Genomic DNA, 26,749 nt, shown 5'->3' with positions numbered 1-26,749 from the left:
TTCCAGCCTGGCCAGGAGGACGGGTCACCGAGCCCCTTGGTGGGTCCCGGGGCTGCCCCTGGGTCCTGTGCCGGGAAGAACCTGCCGCTCCTTCCAGCTGCCCTCTGGCAGCCAGTCGGGAAACAACAGCTCGCTTTGTTCTTTCACAATCCACTAAAGAAATGGGGGAAATCCCAAATTTCAGCAGTGGTGCAACAGTTCCTGTAACCCTGTTTTGGGGCTGGCAGGCACTTCCCCTCTGCCCCAGGGGTTTGTTCACCCCTGGCTGACTCCGGCCCTTCCAAACCCCCCCGGCCCGTTGCCCAAGCCAATCCCAGCAGTGCTCCCGCGGATCCGGGAGGCGGGGAAGCACCAAGATATAAACCCGGCAGCCCCGGCACCACTCCCCATCGCACCGGTGAAGCCAGAGGAGCTGAGGCGACATGAAGACCGTGGGGCTGAGCCTGGGGCTGGCCCTGCTCTGCCTGCTGCATGTGGAGGCTGAGAACCTCGGGGCTGCGGAGCTGGACAAGAGCAAGGTGATCTGCAGCATCCCGGGGAAGGAAGTGGGAGGGTGGACTCCGGTCACCAGCAGTCGGGGATGACTGTAGAGGTGTTTTGGTACTGGGGACAGCTGGGGACACTGCAGACACCACTGCTTTGCTGTCACACCCAGGTGAGGGTGGTCACCCAGCTCCAGCACAGGTGTCCCTGAGGAGATTTTGTTGCCTGGAGGGGATGTGGGTGTCCCATGGACCAAGGGTGTCCTGCCTTGGTCCCTGAGGAGGGGATGCTCCCAACTGCTCCCACGGTCTCACAAGCTCCAAACTCTCTCTTGCTACCAGATTGCAGGGAAATGGTACATCACTGCTATGGCCTCTGACTCGGAGAGCTACCTCCAAAGGAAGGACCAGCTGAAGATGGCGATGGCCAACATCAAGGTCCTGGGGGAGGGGGACCTGAAGGTCTCCTTTGCAATTCCCACGTAAGTCCCACATGCTTTACTTCACAGGTTTCACTGACCAACCTCCTCTCTGGACCTTCATTGGTGGGTGCCCACCTGAGTGTGCCCACCAAAGACTTGTGCAGGGGGTGAGGCAGGACCACCAGGGGCTCAGGACAGCTGTGGGCATCCCTTCTTCAGGGCATGCTCAGGGCATCACCAGCCAGGACCAGTACCCAGTACCACCTCAGATGGTGGGGTGCTCTACTGCTGAGGGACTCAGCAGGGGGATAAGGGACCCTGTGGTTAAAAGCTTCCTGGCAGGACCAGCCTTATGCCAGAAGCTCAGAGCATGAGCAAGGGCATGGATGATTCCCAGGTACCAGCACTGTCCCCTGCCAGTCCAGGCACCAAGGGTGGTGGTATCTATCCCCTCCTGCCCCCCCTCCACACCATCCCATCCCTGAACAGCAAGTCCCACTTCTGGGGTAGCTACCCCAGAGCAGGGGAGGGAAAAGGGGTCACTTCACTGGATGCTGGAGCATCCTTCACTGTTTTGCAGCCCGGGGAGATGTATGAAAGTTGAGTCGATCTACAGGCCAACAAACATCCCGGGTGAATACTACAGCTCTGGTGAGTGGGGGGAGCCTGGCTCTTGGGGTGGGGGGAGGCACATCCCATCATCCCTGTCCGAAGCAGCTGGTTGTTCCTGGTGACATGGCCCTTAGGACTGCCTGCCCCTCCTGGGTCCTGGGTAGGACATCTCTGTGTCCAGATGCCAGTTGCACTCCAGGGCCAGTCCGTGTCAGGGCTGGTGACACAGCAGATGGCAGAACCCCTCAAACCCTCCCTTTGGGATAAACACATTCACACCCAGCTTAAACCCTGAGGGAAAGCGGGTTCTTTCTGCCAAGGGGCCGTGGGTGAATGTTTCCAGAGGATGAAGCAAGGGGATGTTTCCCACCATCCCCAGCCCAGGGGTCAGTCTGACACTGGCCAGCAGCCCACAGTGACCATACTTGGCCCTTCCTGCCCTCACCTCTCTGTCCCCCTGCTCTGCTGTGGTCTGTGTGCTCCCCCAGGCTTTCAGAGGAGCCTTAGCAAAAGGGAAAACCAGGACAATGAGACACTGAGGAAAGACAGACTGGGTGGTCTTTACGCTTTTATAGCCCCTTTGCAGTGTGGGGGTTTCCAGGAGGAGGTAATTAATTTTTCTCCATGTCCTTTTGCAGACAGAGGCAATAAGACAGCACAGCTGGTGGATACCGATGGCAGGACCTATCTGATTATCTTTGCCACCAGAGAGAAGGAGGGGAAGATCTTGCACATGCTGAGACTCTACAGTGCGTAACCAGTGGCGTGAACCGCTCAGAGGTGTCAGGGTGACTCCAGGGTCCTGAGAGGCCAGGAGTCAGGGGACAGACCCCTCCTCACTTCTGCCCTGGCTGTGGCACAGGAGCAGGGCTGGGACTGCTGTGTGCCCCCCGTGTGGCAGGGAAGAGATAGTGATTTGGGGTGCAGGGGAGGCTGGGGCTCAGGCTCTTGCATTGTGCTGGGAGTCCATGGCCTTGGGTAAGTCGTGTGGTGAAACATTGTGAAGAGTGGGGGTCCTGCTGCAAGATGCTGCAGGGACACAAACCTCTGCCTTGTCTTGTCCCCTGGGGGAGGTGTCTCATGTGTCTCTCTAGGACCTCTACCAGTACCTCCAGCCTTCTTCCAGGGACTGCCATCCACCCCATCCTCGTGCTCACCAGATGCCCAGGAGATGCAGGGACAGGCACAGCCTGGAGCTAACTCATGTCTTGGTCTTTAGGCAGAACCCGGGGGGTGAGACCCAAAGTCATAGAGCTGTTCAAGACGTTTGCCAAGATGAAGGGCTTCACCGACGAGACGATCTGGATACTGCCCAGGCAGGGTGAGCACTTCCCGGGGCGACACAGGGACGTGCAGGCTGGGATCACTCAGCCCACCACTGCCACCACTTTGTGGTCTCAGCTGGTAGGAGACAGTGCTGGCAGCCAGAGGTGCTCTGGCTGGGCACACTGTGGCTTTCTCCTTGCTCAAATTCATTCTGGGTTGTCTATTTTGGGTGCTAAATGGGAGTAGTCAAACCACAGCACCAGACTCAGGCTTTCTCTTTACTTTCACAGAGGAATGCAGCCTTGATGAACCATAGGTGAGTTGCTGCGGTGCAACACGGTGTTTGCAATGTCCTCCTCTGGAAACTGCCCCTCTTGGTGCCTCAGCAAGGGCCACCAAGAACTCTTTGAATTCCTCTGAGTTTGAACTGTTTGAACCTGTGCTGGAGCTTGTACCCAGGTAGGACCATTCCCTTGGGTGCTGCTCTACAGTGGGGACGCCCAGGGAGCAGCGCCCGGTGCTGAATGAGGATATGTGAGCCAAAAGCACTGGATCTCTGGAGAACCAGTTGCACAGCCCCTCCAGCAGTGAGGGCCAGGAAACCTGGCTCCTGCCAAAGGGACCTTGGTCTCATGGACCGGCAAACCTGGCCAAAGTGGGTTGGTGTCTCACCACACAGAACATGTTTGCTGTTGGCCCACCCTGGCATGTGCTTTGCCACCACACCAGTACACACACGGCTGTAGGGGTTAACTAGAAATCCATTGCTGGACGTGGCTCACCCTACAGAGCTGGGGAGAACTGGAGAAGAACTCAGTGATCCCGATGGAGAGCCCTGCTTGGCCGCTCTGCTGGCCCTGCCTTGCTCAGCCTGCCTCTCCTGGGTGTTTTCCAGGCTGGCTCGTGGATGCTCCTCCCAAGCAATGCAAGACCCACGCTTTGAAGCTCCAGGCTGCTGCTCCACCAGCCCTCTTCCAAGCTCCGTGGTCAAGGCTCTGACACAACCCCTACTCCTGTAGCACACAGTCCCTGCTTTTTGCCAAATAAAGAGAAACTTAACCCAAATCTTGGTGTAGCTGTCTGAGGAGAATCCAGGGTTCGGGGGGGGGGGGGTCCCCCACTGCTGTCCTCCCAGGGGCTGTGAATGGTGAGCAGCCAGGAGTGATCCCAGTCCAAGCTCACCTAAGTGAGGACAGTTTCAGACCCCACAGGATTTTCCCCCCTGGGTGCCTCCCATGGGGCAGGAGCAGGACAGGTAGAGGTGAGACAATGAGTGCAATGAGGCTGGGAATCTGTGGGCATGAGGGGCTGCATGGAGAAAGGCCACAGAGAGTGAGGCTGGAGTTTGCAAGGCTGCACCCACCCCCAGCATTCATCACCTCTGCTCCTCTGGCTCTGCTGTGCCTGCAACACTCTGCTCCCCAGGAGCCCCAGGAACTTGTCCACCAGCTCAGGCTGAGTCAAGGCAGGGCAAGACTCAGATTTGGGACCTCTCAGCCCCACAGTGCTACAGGTTGCTGTGAACATGGGTGTCTGAATCCTCTGGACACAAACCTGGAGAGATGTATGTGGTTTCTGCCCCTGAGCACCACACAGAGAAAGCCCCCACTGGAGTTGGAGTACTTGGTGGTGGTGGTTACCAGAGAAGCTGTGGCTGCCCCATCCCTGAAAGTGTCCAAAGCCAAGTTGGATGAGGCTTGGAGCAACCTGGGCTGGTGGAAGGTGTCCCTGCCCATCCATGGACAGGGGGCGGAATGAGATGAGTGTCAAACTCCCTTCCAATCAAAACTGTTTTTTGATTCCTCCTCCCACAGACAGGAAAACACATTTGGGAAATTGTCTCTCCTGACTCTGAGGATCACAAGAGTGGGATGCATCTCAGCAGCAGCAAGCCAAGGGACCTCACAGGGACTTCCCAACCCAGTGCCATCTCCTCCCTCTTGGGAAGGAGCCTAGTGTTTCCAGCAGGAATTCTCCCCAGCAGTTTGGATTGGAACAGTTCAGCATTTGCTGCACTCCTGGGACTGCCCAGCCCACATGCAACTTTGCCTCCAGGCTTGTTTTTGGTACATGTATTGCTGCAGATGAAAACATCCTTCTGCCAGCAGCGCCCTTCGCCACAGGCTCTGTGTGACAGGGAGTCCCAGTGTCTCCACATCAGCAAAACATTTCCTTCCTGCCGCGTGCAGGCATCACCTTCCAGACAGCAGTGAGATAACTGCTCTTTGCCACTGGCACTTTCTACTCCTCCTTTTGTCTGTCTATTTTCTCGCTGTGTCCCAGAGCACATAGGCTGACAGTTCAGATATTTTTTGGGTGTGAGTTCCTGCCATGCAGAGCAGGGGCTGGGTCCCCATGCAGCCCTCCACAGTCTCTCAAGCCTGTCCCTGTCCCCACTGCTCATCCAATGCTCCTTTATCCCCCCAGCAAACCTGGCCAGATGTTATCATATATCTGATAACAAGGGGCTTTTCTTTCACTGAATGTTTCTAAGGACTTCCTGGGATGAGGCATCTATTTGGCATTGGTGGCATCCTGCAGCAGGGGGCTTCACCACCCACCGCTGCTCTCCCTTTGGCTTGTCGTAGTGGTTCCATCCTCAGATCCTCAGCCAGGTGCTCTGGGAGCACACCAGGGGAACGGCTGGCAGGGACCAGGTTAGGGCAGTGGGGACCAGACCAGGCACCAGGGTCCCAAACACTGGTGGAGAGAACAGAGGGGTGCTGGGGCAAGGGAAGTGCTGGGCCAGCCTTTGATGGCTGAGGAGCAGTTCGAGACTCACAGCTCATGTGTCTCATGTGATGCAAGACCACCTGCTCTATTCATGCTCCTTATGCTGTTCCAGATCTTAAATCTTTGACAAGCCACCCTGTCCTCCCAGCTGCTCCTCTCACGCTTCTCTCTCCCTCCCTTGTTCAGGCCATGTCCCAGCTGGGGCTGGGTGGCCAGACCCGGACCTCCACCTCACTGAAATGGTGGGAGTACAGCTGAGATTTACATGGTGCCTTGTCCTGCTCCCCGATCTTCTCCTAATGTCTCCTCTTGCTGCCCCCTTTGGCACCTGCTGTACATGGATGAGATGTTTTACAAGATATCTGTCAGTCAGCACAGTGACCTCCCTGGGTGACCTTCTTCCCTTTCTCTCAGCCACTGTTTGCTGTGTGGGTGACCAAGCACTGGTACAGGCTGCCCAGAGAGGTTGTGGAGTCATCTTTAGGGATACTCAAAACCTGACTGGATGCAATCCTGAGTGACTGCTCCAGGGGGCTCTTCTTGAGGAAGGAGATTGGACTGAATGACTCTCAGTAGTTCCTTGCAGCCTGAACCATTCTGTGATTTATCCCAGTGAGATCTGCCTCTCTAGCCTATGGCAGCTTGTCCCCTGTGAGCTTTGATAAAGACCCTTCCAGCTGACCAGGGAATGTCCAACACCCATGTCCCATTGACTCCTCCAGAGAGGAGGTGTATTTCTGAAGTGTCATTTCCTGTGCAAAAGTTGGATTTAGTCTGTCCTGTGACATACTTTGCCCGGACATCAACCAAGTCTGGCATTAATTACAGCTCTTGTATCTCCCACACTGCATAGGAGACCTACTCATCTGTCATCCTTTACTTCTGACCACCTCTGCAGAGGTTGGCATGTTTGCTGCTTGTCTGGTGAAAACTAGAGGTATCACAGGGGATGTAAGCGGCATGTGGCAAGCTGCAGTGATGTTTGAGTTTCATATCTGACTTATGTTGACTGGAAATGTCATCTCCTCAGTCTTATTACTCACTTGCCCTTCTGCATTGGTAGGACAGAACTTCTCAAGCGTTTGCAGAGGAGATTGTCCATCCTGGGAATCCACCAAAGCTCCTCCTTGACCACGGGGGATGCAGAGTTTCTTCACTTTTCTATCAGCTTATTTTCTTTGAATACTCACTCTGGATTTAACTGGCTACCTTTAAACATTTTCTAGTGTTAAATTCCTGCTGCCAAAGCCTTTGAAGAAGGTACAGATGGCATTCTGCAGAGCAGAGGAGCAAGGCACCGAATTCTGATGTCTTTGTTGTTTGTCTTACATTGTTGCCTTTGACTGCCTTCAGTTAGTTAAAGAATATTTATGCTATTTCTAATCAGCTTCTTTAAATTGATGTAATCATGCTGGCTTCCATTTAGACTTCCCAATGTTCTTTAGGGTTTGTATTTGCTAATGTCAGCTTAAGCGCTCAGAGGGAAGCTAAGCTGATCTTTCCAGACAATCTCCGTGCCATATGTGATAGTTAATCCTCTCAACTTTTCATTTTTTCCTCTTTTAAAGATGAAATGTGACTGTATGGGATCATCTCTGGTTCTAGGAGTAGCAGCAGTTGTCACGAGAATGACGTTTTGATTTCGGCCCCTGAACCAGGTCCCATTTGCTGCTCAGGACCTGTGGGCTCCTGGCCACCCCAAAAAAACCTGAGCTCGTGGATGCCCAACCAACCTGCCTGGAGCAGCCACGTGTTAGAGCCTCCCGGATGACCCTTTGCATGTGATGGCTGCCAGCACCACTGTCACCAGCTGGTGGGATGGTCACCACAGCAGGAGTCACTGCAATGATGTACAGACATCAGGGCTTGTCCATCTGCATTGGATGCTGCAGAGTGAGACCATGGGGTTCTCCGAGTGCCACTGGCTGTGGGATCTGGTGGCTGTGAGCCCAGAAGAGCCTTTCCCCTTTCAAAATACACCCAGCAGTATATCGAAATTATCCCAGTTTCCCAAGCCACTGGTGCTGCCAGACACACCTGTTGTGAAGAGAGGAAGCATCTTGTCAAGCAGAGCAGGGGCTGGGTCCCCATGCAGCCCTCCACAGTCCCTCAAGCCTGTCCCTGTCTCCACTGCTCATCCAATGCTCCTTTAACCCCCCAGCAAACCCGCCAGATGTCATCATATATCTGATAACAAGGGACTTTTCTTTCACTGAATGTTTCTAAGGACTTCCTGGGATGAGGCACCTACTCAGGCTGAGTCACCAGTGTCCCCAGCAGCTGTGTGGGGTGAGTGCTTGAGGATAGAAGAGATTTAGGATGGAGGAGAGAAGGAGTCAGCCCCATGCTGGGGTCTCTGCCCTGCTCTGCTCCCTGCCCCTCTCCTATGACCAGCAGCCGTGGGTGTCCCTGCTGTCCCTCTCGCAGCCCAGCAGCCAGTTGAGCACCGGGGTGCCCGGCACGTGTCTCAAAGCACACAGCCTCACAGCTCACCTGCAGGCAGCATGGCAGGAGTCCTGCCTCTGCCACTGACATGGCACTGCCCACCTATAGGCATGCCCCTCGTCCACTTGTGCCACAGCCTAGTTCCCAGCAGTGTTCCCAGGATGTGGCTCTCCATGCACAGTGAGGCTGTGGAGCTGGCCTGTGCTTCACTTAAGCCTACCTCAAGTTCACTTGACTCATTAGATTTGATTGCAAATCAAATGCAATTTAATTAGCAGAAAGGCAAACGGCCCCTGCCAATGACTGGCTGATCATTCCCTAATGACCATCAGATCAGCAGATGTAATTGCAAAGCCCTACAGTTATCAGAAAATGAAATGAAGGTGCCACTTGCATCCCACTCAGACAGTGCCTCCAACATCTCCTTCTGCCGTGGCTCGTGGGGAGTTTCTGCGGGGGGAGCACATCCTTCTGCACCCTTCACCTCCCAGTAAAGCAACCAGTGCCAGAGGAGCCAACCTGGTTTTCTGGTAGCCCAGACTGTGGTGGTGTCCTGGGGACACCAGCTCTTTGGAAAGCCCCACATTCTGGAGAAGCCACAGGGCACAGAGAGGGAGCTGGGAGTGGATGCCCTACCCAGGGGTCTTGTGCTGGGTCTGTGGGTGTGACACCTTCCCAGTGAACCAGCCATGTAGTTTTCCACCTCTGCTTCATTAAACCAACTCAATGGCTCTGTGAACACCAAATTATATTTTTAGCTGGGGTTTGCATATTTTCTTTCTCTTTTCTGTTTGCATGCTCAACTTCCCAAACCTGCCTAGCTGCAGGAACCAGCCCACCTTACTTCTTTTTTTTTGTTCTCAGCCAGCAATCTTCCCCTATTGATCTTCCCATTTACATCAAACAGCATTGACTCATACCTGCTTGAACTGAAGCTGATAACTCTTTTAAAAACAACCTATTTTTCAGGAACAGGTACAAAACCCCCACCCCATCAGTTCACTTCATGCTGGTGAAAAATTATGTTGTCCTCATATCCAAGGATGTCTGGAATGACCATTGCAGACAAGGCTGTGATGATAGCACCTCCACCCCTCCAAAGAATTACTCTTCCTGGAAGGATTTCCCTCCCAGGGCTTTGTCCTCACCCCAAGCTAGCTGAGACATCAATGACAGGCTCCCAACACCATCCAGGCAGACATCCCTTTCCTTCCTTCCCAAGGCACTGTAAGTCCAGGAAGATCTTCTGATGGTGTCCTTCAATGTATTTTGCTGTGCTGCCCTCCCTCCTCACCTCCCACTCCTACAGCCTCCTCTTGAGTCCTCCATCACCTCTGCCCTGGTCACACCACCTGTTTCTCTGACCGCTGGGAACCTCTGCTGCCATGGGAAGCTTCATGGGGTAGTTTGAGTTGCTCTTTTCACATGGTAACAGGAGGGTTTTGTAATTTATTCCCTTTCCCAACATTGTTTTGGAGGGACTGTGTCTTTAAGAATGAATTCCCCACCCCTGCTGGAACTGGGCAGAGAGAAAAGAAAAAGGCCCACTGGAAAACAGAGCTCCTTTGCTTTCCCTGGACGATGTGGGCTGGTGCCTGGGGAATCCACGTGCAACTGCTGCCCGTGCCGGGAACCCCAGCCATCGTCCGGACTGCCACTGCCACCCGCCCTCCCCACAGCCGGGAGAACATAACAGGGAATCAGACCCAGGGCACGCTGTGTGGGACGAGCACGGCCTCCAGGACTGCCACCACTGCCCGGCAATGCCACCACTGACAGGGAATGCCATCGCTGCCCAGGACTGCCACCACTGCCCAGCAATGCCTCCACTGCCCGGCAATGCCACCATGGACACGGACTGCCACCACTGCCCGGCAATGCCACCACTGACAGGGAATGCCATCGCTGCCCGGGACTGCCACCACTGCCTGGCAATGCCACCACGGACAGGGACTGCCAGCACTGCCCGGCAATGCCACCACTGACAGGGAATGCCACCACTGCCAGGGGCTGCCAGCACTGCTCGGCACTGTCACCACTGCCGGGGCCGCCGCTGCCGCTCGGCCGCTGCCCAGCCAAGCCAAGCAGGGCAGCAGCAGTGCCAGAGGCAGCAGGAGGCAGGGAACAAAGGGGCTCCGGACTAACACCGCTGCTACAGTCAACACCTGAACGAGACAGGGCAGGCAGTTTAATAGTATAGCTTCTTGTGAGTAACACAGTTTTCCTGGGGTTTTACCCCTTTTTTGCACTGTATTTTTTGTTTGGTTGAGCAGAGGGGGGCAGGGAGGGAAGGGCAGGGAGGACCCTCCACCATTTCTTCCCCTTTGTGCCAGGGGGCCACATGGGACAGTGAATTCCCCTCTTTGTGGGTACGCCTATTCCTTTGTATCTCTCTGGCTGTTGCTATTTCCTTGTCAGTAAACTGTTATTTTTAACTTACACCTCCTCACATTTTGTCTCTCTGTATTGGTGGGAAATAAAAGAGGAAGGAGTTCATTTTATTGGAGTTCGCACCCCAATATTTGTCCTTTAACCAAGACACTCTACACCACCTTTGCACAAGGCCAGCATTGTTTGTTATATTTCCTATAAGCCAGAGAAAATACCAGCTCATACTGCTCTCCCAGCTGCTCTTATCCCCCAGATCCTTCCCTTCTCTCTGAGGTTACACTTTTGTTTACCAGCTTCTACTCCTCCATCACAACCCAAACTAGCAAGTAGAGTACATGCCTCTACTCCAACCTCCATTCCTTTTGTGGTTCAAAGCCTGGCATCACATCCCTGAAGGCTTCTCCCATCCTGCTGACACATCTCCTTGGATTGAGGGGCATATCCATGGATGCTCCCAGATGCTCAGACAGCCTGAGCAGCTGGGCTGCTGCGATTGCTCCTCCTCCCTCCTTGCTCACACACATCCACCCAACTGCTGGGCACCAGGACAAACCCACAGCCCACCATGGCCCTCTGCATTGTGGAGCACATCTCCAGCACAGCAATGTTGTCCTTGTTCCCTCTTGGAGGGCAATTGCAATGTCATTTAGAGATGCTTAGTCCTCTCAGCCTGGCATCCACCTCCTCTTGGCTCCTGGCAGATGCTCCCATCCTTCTCTCTGGAAGGACCTGGTGACAGCTCTGTCAGCAACAGCAGGTTCCTGCAGGATTTTATGAATCACTGATCATCTCCTGGCTGCTCCTTCTCAAGCTTTAGGTTCACACTCCAAATCTTCTGTATCTCATCTTCCTTTACTCCTGAGCTCCAGCTTCCCATTAGATGCAGACTCTTCCCTTTCCCTGCAGGCTAATATCTCTGCTTTTCCTTGCCATCCTCAAGCCTGATGGAACCACAGAGTCACCTTTGCATTTCTGGTCCTCCTGTGATCTCTCAGACACTCAGAGGTCCCTCCCTTGTGTTTTCTCAGGGTGAACATGAAGCTTACATCGGCCAGAAGGCACCTTCTCTGTCTAACATGTAAACATTGCTCATTTTTTTGAGGCCTGCTTCCATGATCTGTGGCAGAGAAGGCAAGCAGGAGACCTTTCTGTATCATCACTAAGGGTGTAAACACAATTTGTTTCCATGAAAGGCAGCAGCTGTTCAAGCAGGCTCCAACCTGTCACATTTTGTGGGATCTTTAGACCAATTTCCAGTTGCAGGCCAGGAAACCTGGAAGGAGGAGAGGAGCTGCTCTCATCTGCTCTTGTTTAACAGTCCCTGGGATCCTTACTGATCACAGAGGTGAGGTCCCAGCTCTCTCTTGTGTCCTTCAGGTGACACAGAGTTGGGCATTGCCTTAAGGATTGAAACCCCATGGGCTTAGACCTGCCACCTGCCCCCACAGGTGTACTTCCACCATGCCTCTGGATCAAGCTGTGAGTATTGCCTGGGCAGTGGCACAGCTTCAGCTCACCACACAGCAGAGCCAAGGGCTGGTGATGCCCCATGGCAGGAGTGAGCACTCCCCTTCCTTCTACCTGTCCTTAACTCCTGCTCTCCCTGTAGATGAGCCCCAACCCCCTGCAGCAGGAAAGTCTCAGTGCCCCCACCATGTTCCTTCTCTTGGAACTTTCCAGTGTCAGTGCAGCAGAGATGACCCCCTGCCCGTGCTTCTCACTCTTTGCCTGGTGATGATGTTGGGGAACCTGCTCATCATCACCCTTGTCTGCTGAACATCCTCATGTGTTTTTTCCTGGGCCACCTCTCCTTCCTGGACACCTGCTGTTCCTCCACCCCCCTCCCTAAGATCCTTGGAGACTCCTCCTCACAGACGACCACCTCCTTTGTGGTCTGCATCACTCAGATGTGCTTCTTCCTTGGCTCTGGGGGCTCTGGGTGCCACTGCTCTCTGTCATGGCTCAGGACTGGTCATGGCCATCTGCCACCCCCTCCACTACCTGGCACTGATGAGTAAGAGGATGTGTCACTGCTTGTTGGCTGAGCAGCTCCTTCTCATCTGTGATCCAGGTCTGCCCCCAACCCACCTGTCCTTCTGCGAATCCAACGTGAGCAACCACTTGTCCTGCGAGATGCCCTTTGTGCTGAGGGCCTCCTGCAGCCCCACATGGCCCTGGGCACAGCCAGCTTGTACACTCTGGCTGGGACCACTGCCATGGGCTCTTTACTTCTCACTCTTGTGTTGTATGTTCACATCTTTGCAGCTGTCCTGCAACAGGGAGCAGGGACACAGAGAGCCTTTGCCACCTGCACCTCCTTCCTGGCCATAGCGTCCCTGTTCTTCACAGGGACTGGGACCACTAGATACCTGGTGCCTCACTCCAGCAGCTCCAAGGAGACAGACTTGGTCCTTGCCCTGCTCTGTGCTGTTGTGACAACCATGCTCAACCCCATCATCTACAGCTTGAGAAGCAGCAAGGGCAAAGGGGCCACCAGGAGAGCCCTGTGCTGGGGTGTCCACTGAGGGTGCAGGCAACTTCCCCACAACAGGGACGGGCACTCTGTGACCCAAGACACAGGAAGAGCCTGGGGCGGCTTCCAGTCAGGCAGTGCCAGTGAGGGCACAGCTGGCAGCTTCTTGCTTCCCCTCACCGGCATATCCAACACTCAGACATGTCATTACCCGTGAGGACCTGGGGGCTGGGTCCCTAATTCGCAGCATTATCTCCCTTTGTGACTGAAAGCCCCCACACCGCTGACTCAGACTACCAGTGCCAGCTTCAGAGAGCCCAGTTCTACAGGTGTGGCCCCCAGCAAGTGAGCTGGGTCTCATCCCATTCCAAGAGCCAGGTACCATCCTTCCTTTGCACAGCTCTTCACTCTCTCAGAGGGCTGGCAGAAGGATGGCACACAGCATCCTCTGCAATAGACTAGGCCTAAGAAATAGATACTAAGGAATAGATGGATAAGCTATGCTGGCTCTCCATATGTTGCCTTTGGTGTGCTGGTGCCCTTGTTAAGCCTTTTTCTTTTAATCATTTATCTACACGAGGGGATTTGTCAGGCTCTCTGGAAAGAGCTTTTATTCTCAAGCAGAGCCCTTTTTGAGGTGAAACACTGCAAAGCACAGCAGTAATGCTCGGCTGTTTGCACTCCTGGTAAATGCTGGATAACCTGGTTTGACTTGCAGACACTGCAGAGCTGGATGTCTTTCCCTTAGTGCAATAGAATATGTATACATAGAAAAAACATTGTCAACGGACTGATCTTTATAGCTTTCGAAGTCAAAATTAATCCTGGGTACAGGGAGCTGCTTCTGCATGCGAAATGGTAGCAATGGAGCAGGAGTGCGGGTGGGAAAGCAGACAGATCTGCTTCATGTTGTGCCTTCAGGAAGGGTTCAGAGGGTCCAGCACATGGAGCTGAGGGGGTGGTACTTGGTGGTCATAAATAAAGTGGTGGGAAAGATGCTGTGAGCCCTGTTCAGTGCGTGCAGGAAGACCCAGCAACAGGCACAGTGAAATGTGTTCTCCCTGGACCACGACCCAGTGCTGGGTTGGGATTGCTTTACAAGCAAAACTCTGCAAGACTCCTACTGAGCAGAAATTATGGGAACTAATGGAGTCAAGATTTCCCAGTGGGAACCCAATGTGCCTTACCCACTCAGGTGAGGCTGCACCACATCCTCCCAGAGCACACGGATAAGGCAGGGCCAGTTGAGGAACCAAGATTTTAGGACACTACAAAATCAGCAGCTTCTTTGGAAATAAAATGGGAATTTCCCATCCCTTTACACCCATGGTTCCCAGGGCAGGGATGACCTGGCACAATCTGCCACCTCTCTGCTCTCCTACTGTCAGGGAAACCTGAGAATTCTCGACTGCTCATGCCAGGTGTGCTGCTTTAGTATTTGGCTGGGAATGCACCTCTGGAGGTTATGAGCAGCAAGAGAGGATGTGGCAGGGAAGGGTTGGGCACCACGAGTCTGTGCTTAGCCTTCAGTTACTTGAGACACTGATGGGCAAGACCACACCACAGTATGGACCAGTGGAGCTTGCTGAAAGGACCAGCAGCATCATCAGGGATAAAAGAACCATAAATCCCCGCTATCAGACTTATGAGTCAGGGGAGACCCCCACTTTCTCCAGAGTAGCGGTCTCCAAAGAGAAGTGCATGCACCCTGTGGGTACAAAGAACAACCCATCAGGATGCAGGAAGAAAGTATATTTGCTACCATTAAGAAATAAAATAAAATAATAATTTTAAATCAGTGTTTATTTAATCTTTGTCTTGTCATTTTAAAATGTCTATTCATGTGTATGTTTTATAATCTACATGTATATAACTTATGAATAAAGGGAGACATGTCTGCCAGGGGTGCTGGAAGTGACTGTGTCCTGCAGCCAAGGGAGAAGCACAAGTGGTCCTGGGGGCAAGGCTGGTGTGAGAGGAGATCCCATGTCACGCCAGCGTGGAGGCAGGGGGGACAGGAGGTGAGCCTGGCTCCAGGGGCTGGCAGGGAGGCAGAGAGGATGACATGGCAGCAGGACAGGCAGGTTGGGAGCAGCACCCACATCAAGGACTCAGTGAGGGTGGGCCAGGGGTGCACAGGAGGAGTGGAGGGCACAGGGTGGTGCAGGGGGCTGAGAGATGTGAAAAGGGGACAGCAGAGAGGTGGTGGGTACATGGGTGTGGGGGGCATTGGGGCATGGAGCGGATACTGGGTATGGGGAGTGTAAAAGAAGGGGGTGTGTAGGGTGTGTAGGGTGAGGGGGTTTGGCTGAAGGGGTACAGAGGAGAGGTGCAGGGTGAGGCCCACACAGGCAGGACATAGTGAGAATGAACATGCTGTTCAGAGCCTGAGGCTCCATGAGCTGCCTGAGAATGAGGAGGCCCAACATGGGGAAGTTCAGCTGCATCCTGGAGGACTCCTCGAGCTCATCCCATCCCACCATTTTCTTCTGAAGGAAAAGACCTCACCAGCCAATATGGTCAATATGGACCACGCCAGCCTCAGCACCGTCCTCAGTACCTGCAGTGATGGCAGGGAGATGAGGGGTGGGGGAGGCAGACCCTCCAGCAAGCCCCTGCCAGCAGGATGAGAGCTTCCAGACAGCTGTTCTGGGGTGTTTGGGATGATGGGTGCTCTGGCAGGTCTGCATGCGTGACCAAAGTGCTCCGTGCTCCAGTGCCACCCCCATGGGAAGAGGAGGTTTAGGGACATTTGCTCAGGCTGCAGCCTGAACTGCTTGCAGTTGCTGTCCCTGCAGGCAGATAAACTGGAGTGAAACTGAAGTGAAGCAGAACCTCCTCTGTACTCCTCATCACTGCCAGAAAGACACTGAGGTGCTGGAGTGTGTCCAGAGATGGACAGTGGAGCTGGGGAAAGGTCTGGAGCACAAGTCCAATGAGCTGTGGGCACAGGGAACTCCTGGCACAATGTCCCAAAAGCAGCCCCAAGCACCACTATGAGGAGGGGCCAAGCACTGGATAATGGCCAGAAAAGACACTTCTTAATTTTTTTCCATTCACCAAGGAAATTTTAAGATCTGAAACTCAGCATTAGGAAGACATGTGGCCTTAGCTGCATTTTGGAAAGTTGGGAACTAACAGCCGTCTGCAAGAGACAGTCTGTTGGGAGCTTGGGCTGGGCTTGTGGCAAGCCACAGGAATTGCTCCAGAGAGGGGGAATGGGGCCAAGGCATCCCAGGATAACTCAGGCTGGAGGATACCTCTGGAGGTCTGTAGTTCAGCCCTTCACCACAATAAGCCCCAGGTTTCCCAGGCTTTCATCCAGTGGGATCTTGCAAACCTTGAAGGTGGTGACAGCATGGCTTCAGTGAGTCCCTCTCTGGCTCCCACTTCGCTGCCAGTCCTGCTTGTTCCTGATGGGTCAGTGCTGGAGGATCCAACTCAGCCCCAGCCCCACTGTGATCGGGGCTCCCCCACTCCCAACCTACCTCTTGCTCCCAGATGAAGAAATGCTGACCCTGCCCCTTGGCTGGGGGCAGTGCTGGGGAGTGCTGAGGTCCTCACAGAGGTGACTCGGGCTCTCATACATCACCTGTCCATGGAGGCAGCATGGGGGTGGGGTCTCCTACCCACCTCACCAGGACTCAGAGTCCCATGGACACACCAGTGGCCTCCCAGTTACTTCCCACTGCCCTTTCCCTGGCCAGCTGGCTGCAGGCTTGACATGTAGATGGGGATGTGGCTGCAGCCCCATTCTCTCCTGCCTCCCCCACTGACAGCTCTCCCAGATGCCCCTTCTTGGGGTCCCCACACTCCAGGCCAGTGCTCAGCTGGCTTGCTTTGCCTCTGCAGCCCCATTGCTGGTCCCAGCCATGTCCCATAGGGAGTTTATAGCTGCTCCTGGCCACAGCCACACTGGGGACCTGAGGCTCAGATCAGCAGAGGTGGTCTCCGTGGTCTTCACCCCCACCAGGGCCAGCCCCTGCCCCAACCCTGAGGGGGATCCCCCAGCAGCTCTGGGGCTCTGGAGCCTGCAGTGCAGCAGGAGCACCAACCACCCCGTGGAGAGCGCACAGGCCAGGCTGGCTGTGGCACCCGGGGATGTCCCCCAGCCCCAGGGTGAGGGGTCCAGCCAGACCATGCCCCGAAGTGCCATGCAATGGCACCTCAGCGCTGCACCAGGGCACTCACTGCCGGGAGCACCATTCCCCTGGGAGCAGCTGGAGGTGCTGGGTATGGTGGCACATGGGGACAGGACCGAGCAAGGACTTGGCCCATCGGATGAGGTTGGCCCCTCCATCACTTGGTGACAGGGCCAATGCAGGGCAAAAGAAGAGTTCGACTTCTTCAGAATGGGACCAGTTTGTCCCAGTAACTCTTTGGTTTGGCCCAGTATCCATCCCTCTAACCCCACACGCTTGCAGGGCAAAGGGTAGCAGGTAGAAGATACAGTTGCTGGTCCTGGCATAGGCGCCCCAGTTCTTCTGGTACCATCACCTGGTGGGATTGCTGCTCCCAGGGGTAAGTGTTAAAATTGAGAAGCAATTAATGAACACAGAGCTCCAGCAAATTTAGGGAACAAAGAAAATGTGCGTGTCCTGGTTCCAGCCCAAACCAGTGGGAGGGGGCATAGCCAAGACATTCTATACCATTTTACATTATGGCCAGGGTGGGGAAAGGGATTATCTCACTGAGAAGAAGGGGCATGGTTTCCAGTCAGGAGCAAGTGTGATAGAGCAGTCAAGGCGGGGTGCTGCCAGCTGTGGTCACAGCGCATCACATTGGGTCAGGCTCTGTGAGCCTTTTGCATGTAAATCACTCTTCTTTATTTGTACACTTTGGTTATTAATATTGTTGTTGTTCAGTTTATCATCTCATTACTGTTTCCAGTAAATTCTTATCTCAATCTGTAATTTTTCTTATCTCAATCTGTAATTTTGTGTCTCCAAACAGTTCTCAACTCCATCCCTGGGGCAGGAAGGGGGAGGGGGAGAAGGGAGGAACAGGAGCAAAGGGCCAAGGAAATTAAGGAATAAACAAAATTTAAGAGATAACTATTCTGCTGCAGATGACACAGCTGGCTCCATGCCATGCTGTCACCCATCTCTGCCAGCACCTTCCTGCTCAGCCATGGTGGCAATTCCTTCCAGAGCTGAGCGTGGTGTCCCTGGCACGCCGCACTCCGGCTCCTCACTCTCAGCATTCCTTGGACAGGCTCGGACTGGGCTGACAGCCTGCCAGGGCACCGCTGCTGCCGTCACAGAGCTCCTGCTGTGAGCGTGTCGGCTGGGGCTGAGCCCAGCCCCCTGGCACAGCCCTGGCTGTGGGAATCCCTCCTCGGAGAATCAGGCAGCACATGTCAGTCAGCGGGATCCCGCACAGAAGGTCCCATCCAGCATCATGTCATTGTGTTTGTGCCAAGGCCTCAGGACTGTGCCTGGAGCATGGGGCCAGAGATCAGATGCTGGGATTTTGCAGAACTGTCTGCCTTGGCATTCCCTAACTCCAGGGGGGAAGACCTGGGAGCAGCAGTACATAGAGACACTGGGGATGACAACCTGGTATCCCTGCTGGACATGGCTGTTGGCATGACTGCAGTGTCCATGGGGCTGGCAGCTGCAAGGGCACATCTCCACCAAGCCCCCACTGTCCTGCAGCCAGATGGGACATTCATGGTCTGAAGGGAGGGGTTGAGAAACAAACCCTACAGATGTGAAATTAATTCAGGATACGGGAAGAGGTTTTGCAAGGGAACTCATCTGTAGTGACCCAGGGATGTTCCTCTAACTGGGAAGGGAAGGGGTGGTTTGGTCATACACGACTCTAACCAAGGCCAGTGGCTGCAGCTGAGGTCTGACAAACTCAGCACTCACACCTGGGTGCTATAGCTGTGGAGTAGGCAGGGATATGACACCTCCTGCCACCAGCCCGAGCATTACCGCAGCAGCAACATAATCCACAGGTGGGATTTCCCAGCCCCTCATCCCCAGCATAGAATCACAGACTGCTTTGGGTTGGAAGGGACCTTTCAAGGCCATGTAGTCCAACTCCCCTGTCATGGGCAGGGACACTGTCCACTAGACCAGGCTGCTCAGATCCTCATCCAACCTGGCCTTGAACACTTCCAGGGATGGGGCAGCCACAAGTTCTCCGGGCAACCTGTGCCAGGGCATCACCACCCTCACGGCCAAGAGTTGCTTTCCAATATCCCATCTATCCCTGCCCTCTGGCAGTGGGAAGCCATTCCCCCTTGTCCTGTCCCTCCATCCCTTGTCCCCAGTCTCTCTCCAGCTCTCCTGGAGCCGCTTCAGGCCCTGGAAGGGGTTCTCAGGTGTCCCATGGGGGTCAGCGATGCCGGAGCGCTCCACCCGCCGAGCAGCGGGAGAGGGCGGGGCTTTCCGGAGGGGCGTGGCCCGTACGGGGCGGAGCCCCTCCCCGCCGGCCCCGCCCCCTCCCGCAGCGCGTCCCCGCGCCCGCCGTGCCCGTGGACGATGGTGGCGGCCCGGGGCGCTGCCGCCCGCCGCGGAGCGCTGCTGCTGTTGCTGCTCGCCGCCCTCGGCTCCTGCCCTCTGCGCCTCGTCCGTGCCGGTGAGTGCCTCTCCGTTCCCCCGCCAACCTGCGTCCGTGTCCTCTCGCTGCCCCCGCGGATGCTCGTGTTCCCTCCTACGACGAACCCCGGTGCGGTTCCCCCCCCCCTTCCTCCCCCATCATCTCCTCTCCCACGACGGATCAGCATCTTTGGGTGCTCATGTTCCTAGGAGAAAGCAAGGTAGGAAATGCCCCCCCACGTAGCCCCACTGGGGTTTCTCACACCCCTCAGCGCTCCCCGGGGACAGGCAGCGCCGCACCGTCACCCTCCTGCCCACTGCTTAAGGGGGGGCCTGGCAGCGGCTGGCACTGGCGCAGGGCTGGTCCCCAGCAACTGTTTGGGGGGGCTGGAGGGACCCACAGATGTTGGCGGGGGCCAGGAAGGAACCACAGATACGGATCCTGGAGTGGGGAGGCAGCATGGAGTCATGGGAGCGGCCCACAGGAAGCACCTTTATTGGCAGGAAAAAATACTAAAAAACACAAAAAACCTATCAAAACAAAGGAAAAACCAAATAAAGGTGCTGCTGTGGGCGAGCCATCCAGGGGAGCTGCCGGGAGGGCTTCTCGGGAGGGAGCCCTGATTGCCCACCTGCCCCATCGCCCTGGGAGCGGCTGCAGCATCGGCCCGCGGGGCTGCTCTGGTGACGGTGACATTTCTGCTCTCTGCTGGGGCAGAAGGAATGGGTGGACTTCGCTCCCTCCCCACAGCACCACCCTGCTTGTCTGCTGAAGCATTGTTTTGGGGCGTTCAGGTTTGATTTGTTTGAGTTTCGGGGTCTGAGTTAGGGCATTTCCCCTCCCGGGGGGGCTGGCACTGGGCGTGCTCCGTGTCCCCTCGCTCTGTGCCCACTGCTGGGGTGTGCAGGGCTGCGATGGGCATGAACACCACCCTGAAAACCCTAACCGGCCCTGAGCGCTGCTGCCTGCGAGGAAGGCTGGGGCTGCCCACACCGGGGAGGCGCGGTGTCCCAGCCTATGGTACGGCCTGTCTTCGGGCAGGTGCTTTCTGCCTCGCTGGCGCAGGAGCTGGGAAGGGCCTCCTGGCTCCCAGCATTGTTTGCGGATCCGATATTGTTTCCCTGAGCTGGCTCCCGGCGGGGCAGATGCTGGGCAGGCAGCCTGCTGTCAGCCGGGGCCCAGGCTGCCTCGCCACGCTCTGAGGGACAGCGGGAAGGTGCAATAATTGTTAAATCTGCCGGTGGATCAAAACAGCTGGATGCTTCCATGCTGGGGCGGTGGAGGTGGAGGTGGGGATGCTCCTGCACTCCCCCTCTTCCAATAAGCCAAGGCTGGGGTGGCCCAGCCAGGGGTACTGCTGACGCAGGAAGGAGACCCGGGTGGCTCCAATGCAGCCATCAGTGATCTGGCACAGTCTCTGCTGCTCTCGAATTCAAGGGATTGGTGTGGGATCGTCAGGACTGGCAGTGCTGTTGGGGTGCAGTCCCTCAAGGGGCTGGTGGAGTGGCTGTGTAGGGAGGTAGTTTCCCCTTCCCCTCCCTTCCTAGCCTTGCAGATGCTGCTGGAGGTGAGACTGGCTCTGCAGCAGCAACCTGCTCCAGCACTGGGATGTTGCAAACTCTCAGCACATGTGGGGTTAGGATTTTCAGCTCAACCTCTTTGCTCCGTGAGATGCTGGGGCATCTCATCTTTGAGCTGTTCCTGATGGCAGCAGCCCATTGCCAGGAGGCTGAGGTTGTGCAGCATATGGCAGTGGGGAGCTCCAGGCAGTTTCTCCTAGAGATGTCTAGGGAAACATTCCTGGGATGCTGAACAGGGAAAGGAGTCACTGTCCTGCCCCCACCACTGAGCACAGTGGGGCACAGGAAGCATTGGCTGTTTCTTCCCACTTTATAATTGCCCTTCCTGAGTGGATGGGGCAGAGCTTGGTTTTCTCTGGGGACAGCTGTGAGGTGGAGGTGGCAGGGCCAGGGGCAGCTCCCGCCTGTGGTGTGCTGGTGATGCCGGCTTCAGAAGGGCAGGGAGAGAGTGGGGGAGAAAGTCCTAGACCATCATACCTGTGTCCTCCTGCCTCTGTGGCTTCATCAAAGCTTTTTCAGATGGAGGTTGGCATCTCCTCTTCCTCGTCCAGCACTGTGATCCAGAGCCCTTGCAGCAGATGCCGTCTCCCAGGATGCAGCTGCACATGGCACGGTGACATTGCCGTGGGCCTGATCCGAGGTGGAGGAAGAGCAGCAGTGCTCTGGAGGTGCTATAGGGTGGTTTAGGTTTGCTTGCTGACCCTCAGCTGTTTTTTTGCTCCCACGTGTCCCTGTCCAGTGCACCTGGCTTTGGGCAGGGCCCTGGCCTCGCCTCATTTCCTGGCTTCATTTCCTGGAACATGAGTGGGAGCCAGACTGCTCCCCCCTTCTTAAGTAATTGTGTTGACAAGTTTTATCTATTGTTATTATTAATATTAGAACAAAAAAATGTTCTAATAATAATAATAAATTCTAACAAATGTTATAAATGTGATGATGGGCTAGAACCCCTTCTTTTAATAGTCCTGAACCTCCCAGCCCCACTCCAACAGTCAGCACTTCACATCCCAAACATCCAGAGAAGCTGCTCAGCAAAGCCTGAGTGGTTCATTCCAGCCCAAGGGACCCATTTGGCCACATGTGACCTGCCAACTCCACGTTGCTGCTCCTTCTTGTGCTGCTCTGCGGGGATGCAGGTGGGAACATGGATACTGGTGCTGATACCAGCTGCCCCAGCTCTGTGGTGGTGCAGGGACTGCTCAAGGTCCCCAGCTGGGCATGGCAAGGCAGGAGCCATCCCCTGGGAAGTTCCCATGGCTCAGCCTGTGGGTGAGATTGTCATCCTCTTGGCTTTTCCTTTGCGTGCTTGGCCACTGCTGCACTGGGGAGGTGTGAGGGGCACAGTGGCTTCACAGACCCCTGTGCTGACCATTGAAGCTGGGACAGCTGTTGGGAGCGAGGCAGCAGGGCTGGTGCTGCATCTGTGGTGCTTGCAAGGGCCTGGCTGCCCTGCCGAGCTCCCTGGGGCTCTACCCAGTGGGTGAGCAAGGGGTGGTCTCTGAGCGCCCCAGCATCCTGCAGATCGGTCTGCAGGAAGCAGCCCCAGCTTCCTCTTGAGGCACAGGGAAAGTTGTCCAAGTCCCCCCAGGAGCAGTTGCCAGTGGTGGGCAATGGTTCCACTCAGCCACTCCATCTCTTTGAGCCCCTCATGGCTGCGTGTCACGGTGTCCTCTGCCACGCCGGTGCAGACCAGGTGTTACCCCCCACTGCAGCTGGGGTGCTGCTCCCCTGTGAGCTGTGTGCCACTCTCAAGTTTAATTTTCCATGCAGTTCTGTTCTTGGAGACAATGTCCCCACCTTGTTCTCTGGGGTTACGTTTTCTGAGCTGGCACCTTTCCGTGGGAAAGGAGCTTTCTAGTGGGGACTGGGTGTGGGGGAGCTGGGACATGGGGCACAGGCATCCCATGGGGCTCTGCAGGCCAGTATCCCTGCCAGGGACCTGCGCAGGGCTCCATCCACAGACCTGAGGAGGGCAAATGACTGGAAAGAGAGTCCTAATATCTGTGATCTCAATTGCAGAATCAGCATCAAGGAAGAGTTTATGGAAGAGACAGGGTGAAAGTCCCTCCTCACATTCACTGCAGCTGAGTGGGGACCCACAAACGCATGTGCATCTCAGCCATGCCCTGTGGGTGCTGGTGCAGGGAGAGCTGGAGCTTGGGGCAGGGAGACCATGGTCCTGGATCCTGGGGCATGTGTAGGGTCAGGTCCTTTGGATCTGCATTTTCCCTGGCAGCTCTGGAGATGCCCTTGCCCCCACCCCAAGGACCCCCCAGTTCCCAGGGGTGCTCGGGTTCTTCCCGCAGCACGGAGGGAAGATGCTTTGGGGACATTTGCCTGAAAAGTCTCTTCTGGGCCATAGGGGTATTAAGGGAGGTAATCGGCTTAGCCCTGACAGGCGCTTCCGGGGGGGTGTGGGGACAGGGGTGACAGTGTGATCAGGACACGGGGGACAGGGAGATTGCTGGTGGGTGCTGGAGACTAGAGGGGTGATGGAGATGTTTGGGATAGGAGGGGTGTTGGTGTTGGAGGTATCAGGGGCGTAGCAGAGGCAATGGGAACAGGAAGGGTCATGGGATAGACGGTGTGCTGGGAACAGGAGAAATGTGTGGCTACACTGGGAACAGGAGGGGTCACAGCATGGTGGGGGCAGTGGGAATGGGAAGGTTGACGGGGGCTGCTGGGGGCAAGAGTGTCAATGTGGTGATGGAGATGTTGTGGGCAGGAGGGGTGATGGGATGGCCTCTCCTCAGGTACAAGGTGCTGGGTCCCTGGGCACAGGGTACAGTACCTGCCACCAGTCTCATCCCTGCATTGATTCCATACAAACAGTGCCCCAGCTCTCGGCCCCCACAGGAAGTTCTGAGTCTGCTCAGCGGGACAGTGGCTGTCTCGGGCCAGCTGCCCCCTACAAAACCCCCGGGCCAGGCCCCAGCACCACTGCCGATGCTGGGGCATCTCCCTTCCGTGCCTGGGTGTTACCCAGAGCTGCTGCCACAGAGTGACCAGCGCTCGGAATGGCAGCTGCAGGCCTGTAATTAGCCACTTTGTGAGCTAATGAGAATTGCAACGGGAAGAAACTGGCCGTTAAGTGCCTGGAGCAAGCTTTGAATTGAAGGAAGGAAACACAGCTGGAGCAGGTCCAGGTCCCTGCCTTATCCAGTCCTGGAGCACCACGGGCTGGCAGCTCCCCACCTTAACCCGTGCGTGCCATGGCGCGTGCTGGGGTCCCTCCTGCACGGATGGTGGACGGCAAAGCCTTTGTGGGGGGAGATTTGCTCTTTGGGTGGGAACCCATCTCTCTAGATGAGTAACATGAGAGGTGACATGTCAGCTGAAGGTTGGCAGGGACCATGGCTCATGGTGGGACAGGGATCCCCTGGGATCCTGGCCCCTGTTGCCTTCCTATAGAAAGGAGACTGTGCTGGAGGTGGAGACAGGAGGTATGGAAGGTGCAGTTCTCCAGTGCACCCGTAACGCCGATGGGTGCTGGCTGGGGGCCAGCAGGGAAGCGTTCTTGGGGAGCCCACAGCTCTTGTGTGCAGGAGAAACAGCTCTGCCTCAGGGATTTCATCATCTCGCATCTGTTGGGGATTATTTCCCAGCCACCTGCTAAATCGGGAGAGAGGGCAGTCCCAGTGAGCTGCTGTAATGGGACTCATCCTGTGACCATCATTCCTGGCTTCCTGTCTAGGATGGAAAGGGTTTCCCTGGGCTGGCTCTTCCTATGGGGCATAAATCCCCAAATCTCTGGGTCCAGCTCTTTCAGCACCATCTGCAGTCCTTTTCCAGGGGCCCTGGGATGCAACTGTGCATCCCATGGACCCCCAGTTTCTGGGTTGATGGGGCCTCAGTTTCTGGGCTCTGCCCCATGGGACATGATGACCCCACAGGTCTTAATCGCTGGCAGTGGCTGAGTCAGCACGGTCGCAGCCACGGGTGCAGCCTCAGTTGGGTGGGGAGCTGTGGTCCCTGTGTTTCCACTTGCCTCTGGCCTTGCGTGTCCATTGACACATGGTGCCTTCCCGGGGTACCCTTGCCAGCCCTTATTCCAAAGGCTCTTCTTCCATTGGCTGTTCCCACAGCCATAAAGGTCAGCCCCTATTGCCCCAGTAGCCATGGGTAAGGGGCTGTGTCCCCAGACACTTGTTTCAGGCTGGTGGGAGTGCCAGGGCTGGTGCCAGGCAAGGAGTGGATGAGAGGAGCTGGACTGACAGGCAGACCCCACCCTGAGCAAAACTGCCTCCAATCTCCAAGGGTATTTCATCAGCAAAATCATGCCAGTGCCTCTTTCTCAAAGGCTGCAGGATGTCTCCAGTGACAGCGTGGGCTGCAGCAGGGGCTGGGAGGGCTTTGACTTTGGTGAAGAGCATCTGGCATAGGTGGGCACAGTGGTGCTGCTCCTCTGGGCGGGTACTTCCAGCCCGGCAGTGGGATCACGTTGGAGCCTATGGCTGCTTGCAGATGGCTGAGCTGTCCTCAGCTGTGCTGAGCTGTGCTGAGCTGTGCTGGTCCCTGGCCTGGCAGCTCCTCGTGTGCATAGGCTGCCCCCTCTCACCTCTGCACCATCAGCAGTGGCTCCACAGGGGGAGCTTGCCTGAGGCTGTGTCTCTGCTGTGGCTCACTGGGCGGGTGAGCCCCCTTGAGGTGGTGCCCTGCTGATGGGCCAGTGCCCAGGAGTGCCAAGAGGAAAGAGCTGGACCCCAGCCCTTCTCTCCAGACTGCTCAGTGCTTCAGGTGGGTCCATGGTGTCAGGGCTGCCTGTTCCCTGCCATGCCAGCGCAGCAAGGGTCCAGCACGGCACTGTGCTGCCCATTGTGGCGTCTCAGACCAGGGATGCAAGGAGGGGTCCCCATGCCAGTGCTTGCTCTGCACTGTGGTCCTGGCCACCAGCTGCTTCACCCATGGCATGGTGCCAAACCTGCCCAATAAAAAGGGAATTAAAGAACCCCACCTCTGCCCCAACCCCGGCCCCGTTGGGCTCAGGGCGGGTGTGAAGCTTGCTGGTTTTTACTTCCGCACAACCTGATAAACAAGACCTAAAGTGTGTGGTTCAAAGAGCAGCCAGGTGCATTTAGGAATGGGGTGGCACCAGGAACAGCCTGGGGTCCCTGACATGGGTGGATGTGCAGTCAGCAAAGCAGAGCCAGCAGCAGGTTTGGGCGGGCAGCCCCAGGGAAGTGGCATGTGGCACCTGGTTTGCCTTTTACTCTTTTTTTTTTTATTATTTCTTCTCTTCCTGAATATCTGAAGCCACTTGTGGCTGGAGACTGCCTGGCACAGTCGGGGCACAGGGGTATGCAGTGGTGCACATCCTGGATGCAGAACAGCCTCTGCAGGGCTGGAGCTGGGGCTGGCAGCGCCCAGGGGTGTTGGGGCTGAGGTACCAGCCCAGAGACAGGGTGGGTGATGGGATGGCCTCTCCTCAGGTACAAGGTGCTGGGTCCCTGGGCGCAGGGTACAGTACCTGCCATCAGTCTCATCCCTGCATTAATTCTGTAAAAGCAGTGCCCCAGCGCTTGGTCCCCACAGGAAGTTCTGAGTGGCTTGAGTTCTCACTTGGCTTGATGTCCCCCTCACCTGCCACAGGCAAGGATGGCCACATCCTCTGCTGCCTCCTGGCTCTGCCCAGTCCCTGCTGGTGTCTGGATCCATTGTTTGCTGGAGCTGTTTCCATCTGTCCGGGTGCCATCTCCCCTTCTCACAGCCCTACCACTCCAGCCCTTGCACAGCAGGCAGGCTTCCAGGGCAAGGAACAGGCATTTTTCTGGCCATTTAGGGGACTTTAACAGTTAT

At 55.8% G+C, this 26,749-nt stretch overlaps 2 protein-coding genes and 1 pseudogene across 4 annotated transcripts in view; all 3 read left to right on the top strand.

Annotated features, from left to right (window-relative positions):
• Nucleotides 1-359: 359 nt before the first annotated feature.
• LCNL1 (lipocalin like 1) lies at nt 360-21,251 on the top strand. Of its 3 annotated transcripts, none has more exons than XM_027896944.1 (7): nt 360-518; nt 825-964; nt 1,485-1,555; nt 2,155-2,265; nt 2,736-2,837; nt 3,073-3,098; nt 21,239-21,251. In XM_027896944.1, exons 1-6 carry the CDS (start codon nt 423-425, stop codon nt 3,096-3,098), a joined length of 546 nt encoding a protein of 181 aa, XP_027752745.1. In that variant the 5' UTR covers nt 360-422; the 3' UTR covers nt 21,239-21,251. The 3 variants fall into 3 exon arrangements, with proteins under 3 accessions (XP_027752745.1, XP_027752746.1, XP_027752744.1); XM_027896945.1 differs by lacking the exon at nt 21,239-21,251 and adding an exon at nt 16,429-16,439; XM_027896943.1 differs by lacking the exon at nt 21,239-21,251 and adding an exon at nt 3,678-3,847 and having other exon boundaries at nt 3,073-3,102.
• On the top strand, nt 11,961-12,876 carry LOC114064162 (annotated as a pseudogene).
• NPDC1 (neural proliferation, differentiation and control 1) overlaps nt 19,278-26,749 on the top strand; it is a 21,122-nt gene continuing 13,650 nt past the window's right edge. Inside the window, exon 1 of the mRNA XM_027896934.1 lies at nt 19,278-19,412. Coding sequence (XP_027752735.1) covers nt 19,316-19,412 — 97 coding nt within the window. The 5' untranslated portion in view covers nt 19,278-19,315. The remainder of the gene's footprint in view (nt 19,413-26,749) is intronic.

This window comes from Empidonax traillii, unplaced genomic scaffold (genome assembly GCF_003031625.1).
Source record: "Empidonax traillii isolate 1590-97213 ecotype Southwest subspecies unplaced genomic scaffold, ASM303162v1 scaffold520:size1094406, whole genome shotgun sequence".
NCBI lineage: Eukaryota > Metazoa > Chordata > Aves > Passeriformes > Tyrannidae > Empidonax > Empidonax traillii.
Note: the sequence above shows the minus strand (reverse complement) of the source record. Positions and strands in the feature narration are given on the sequence as shown.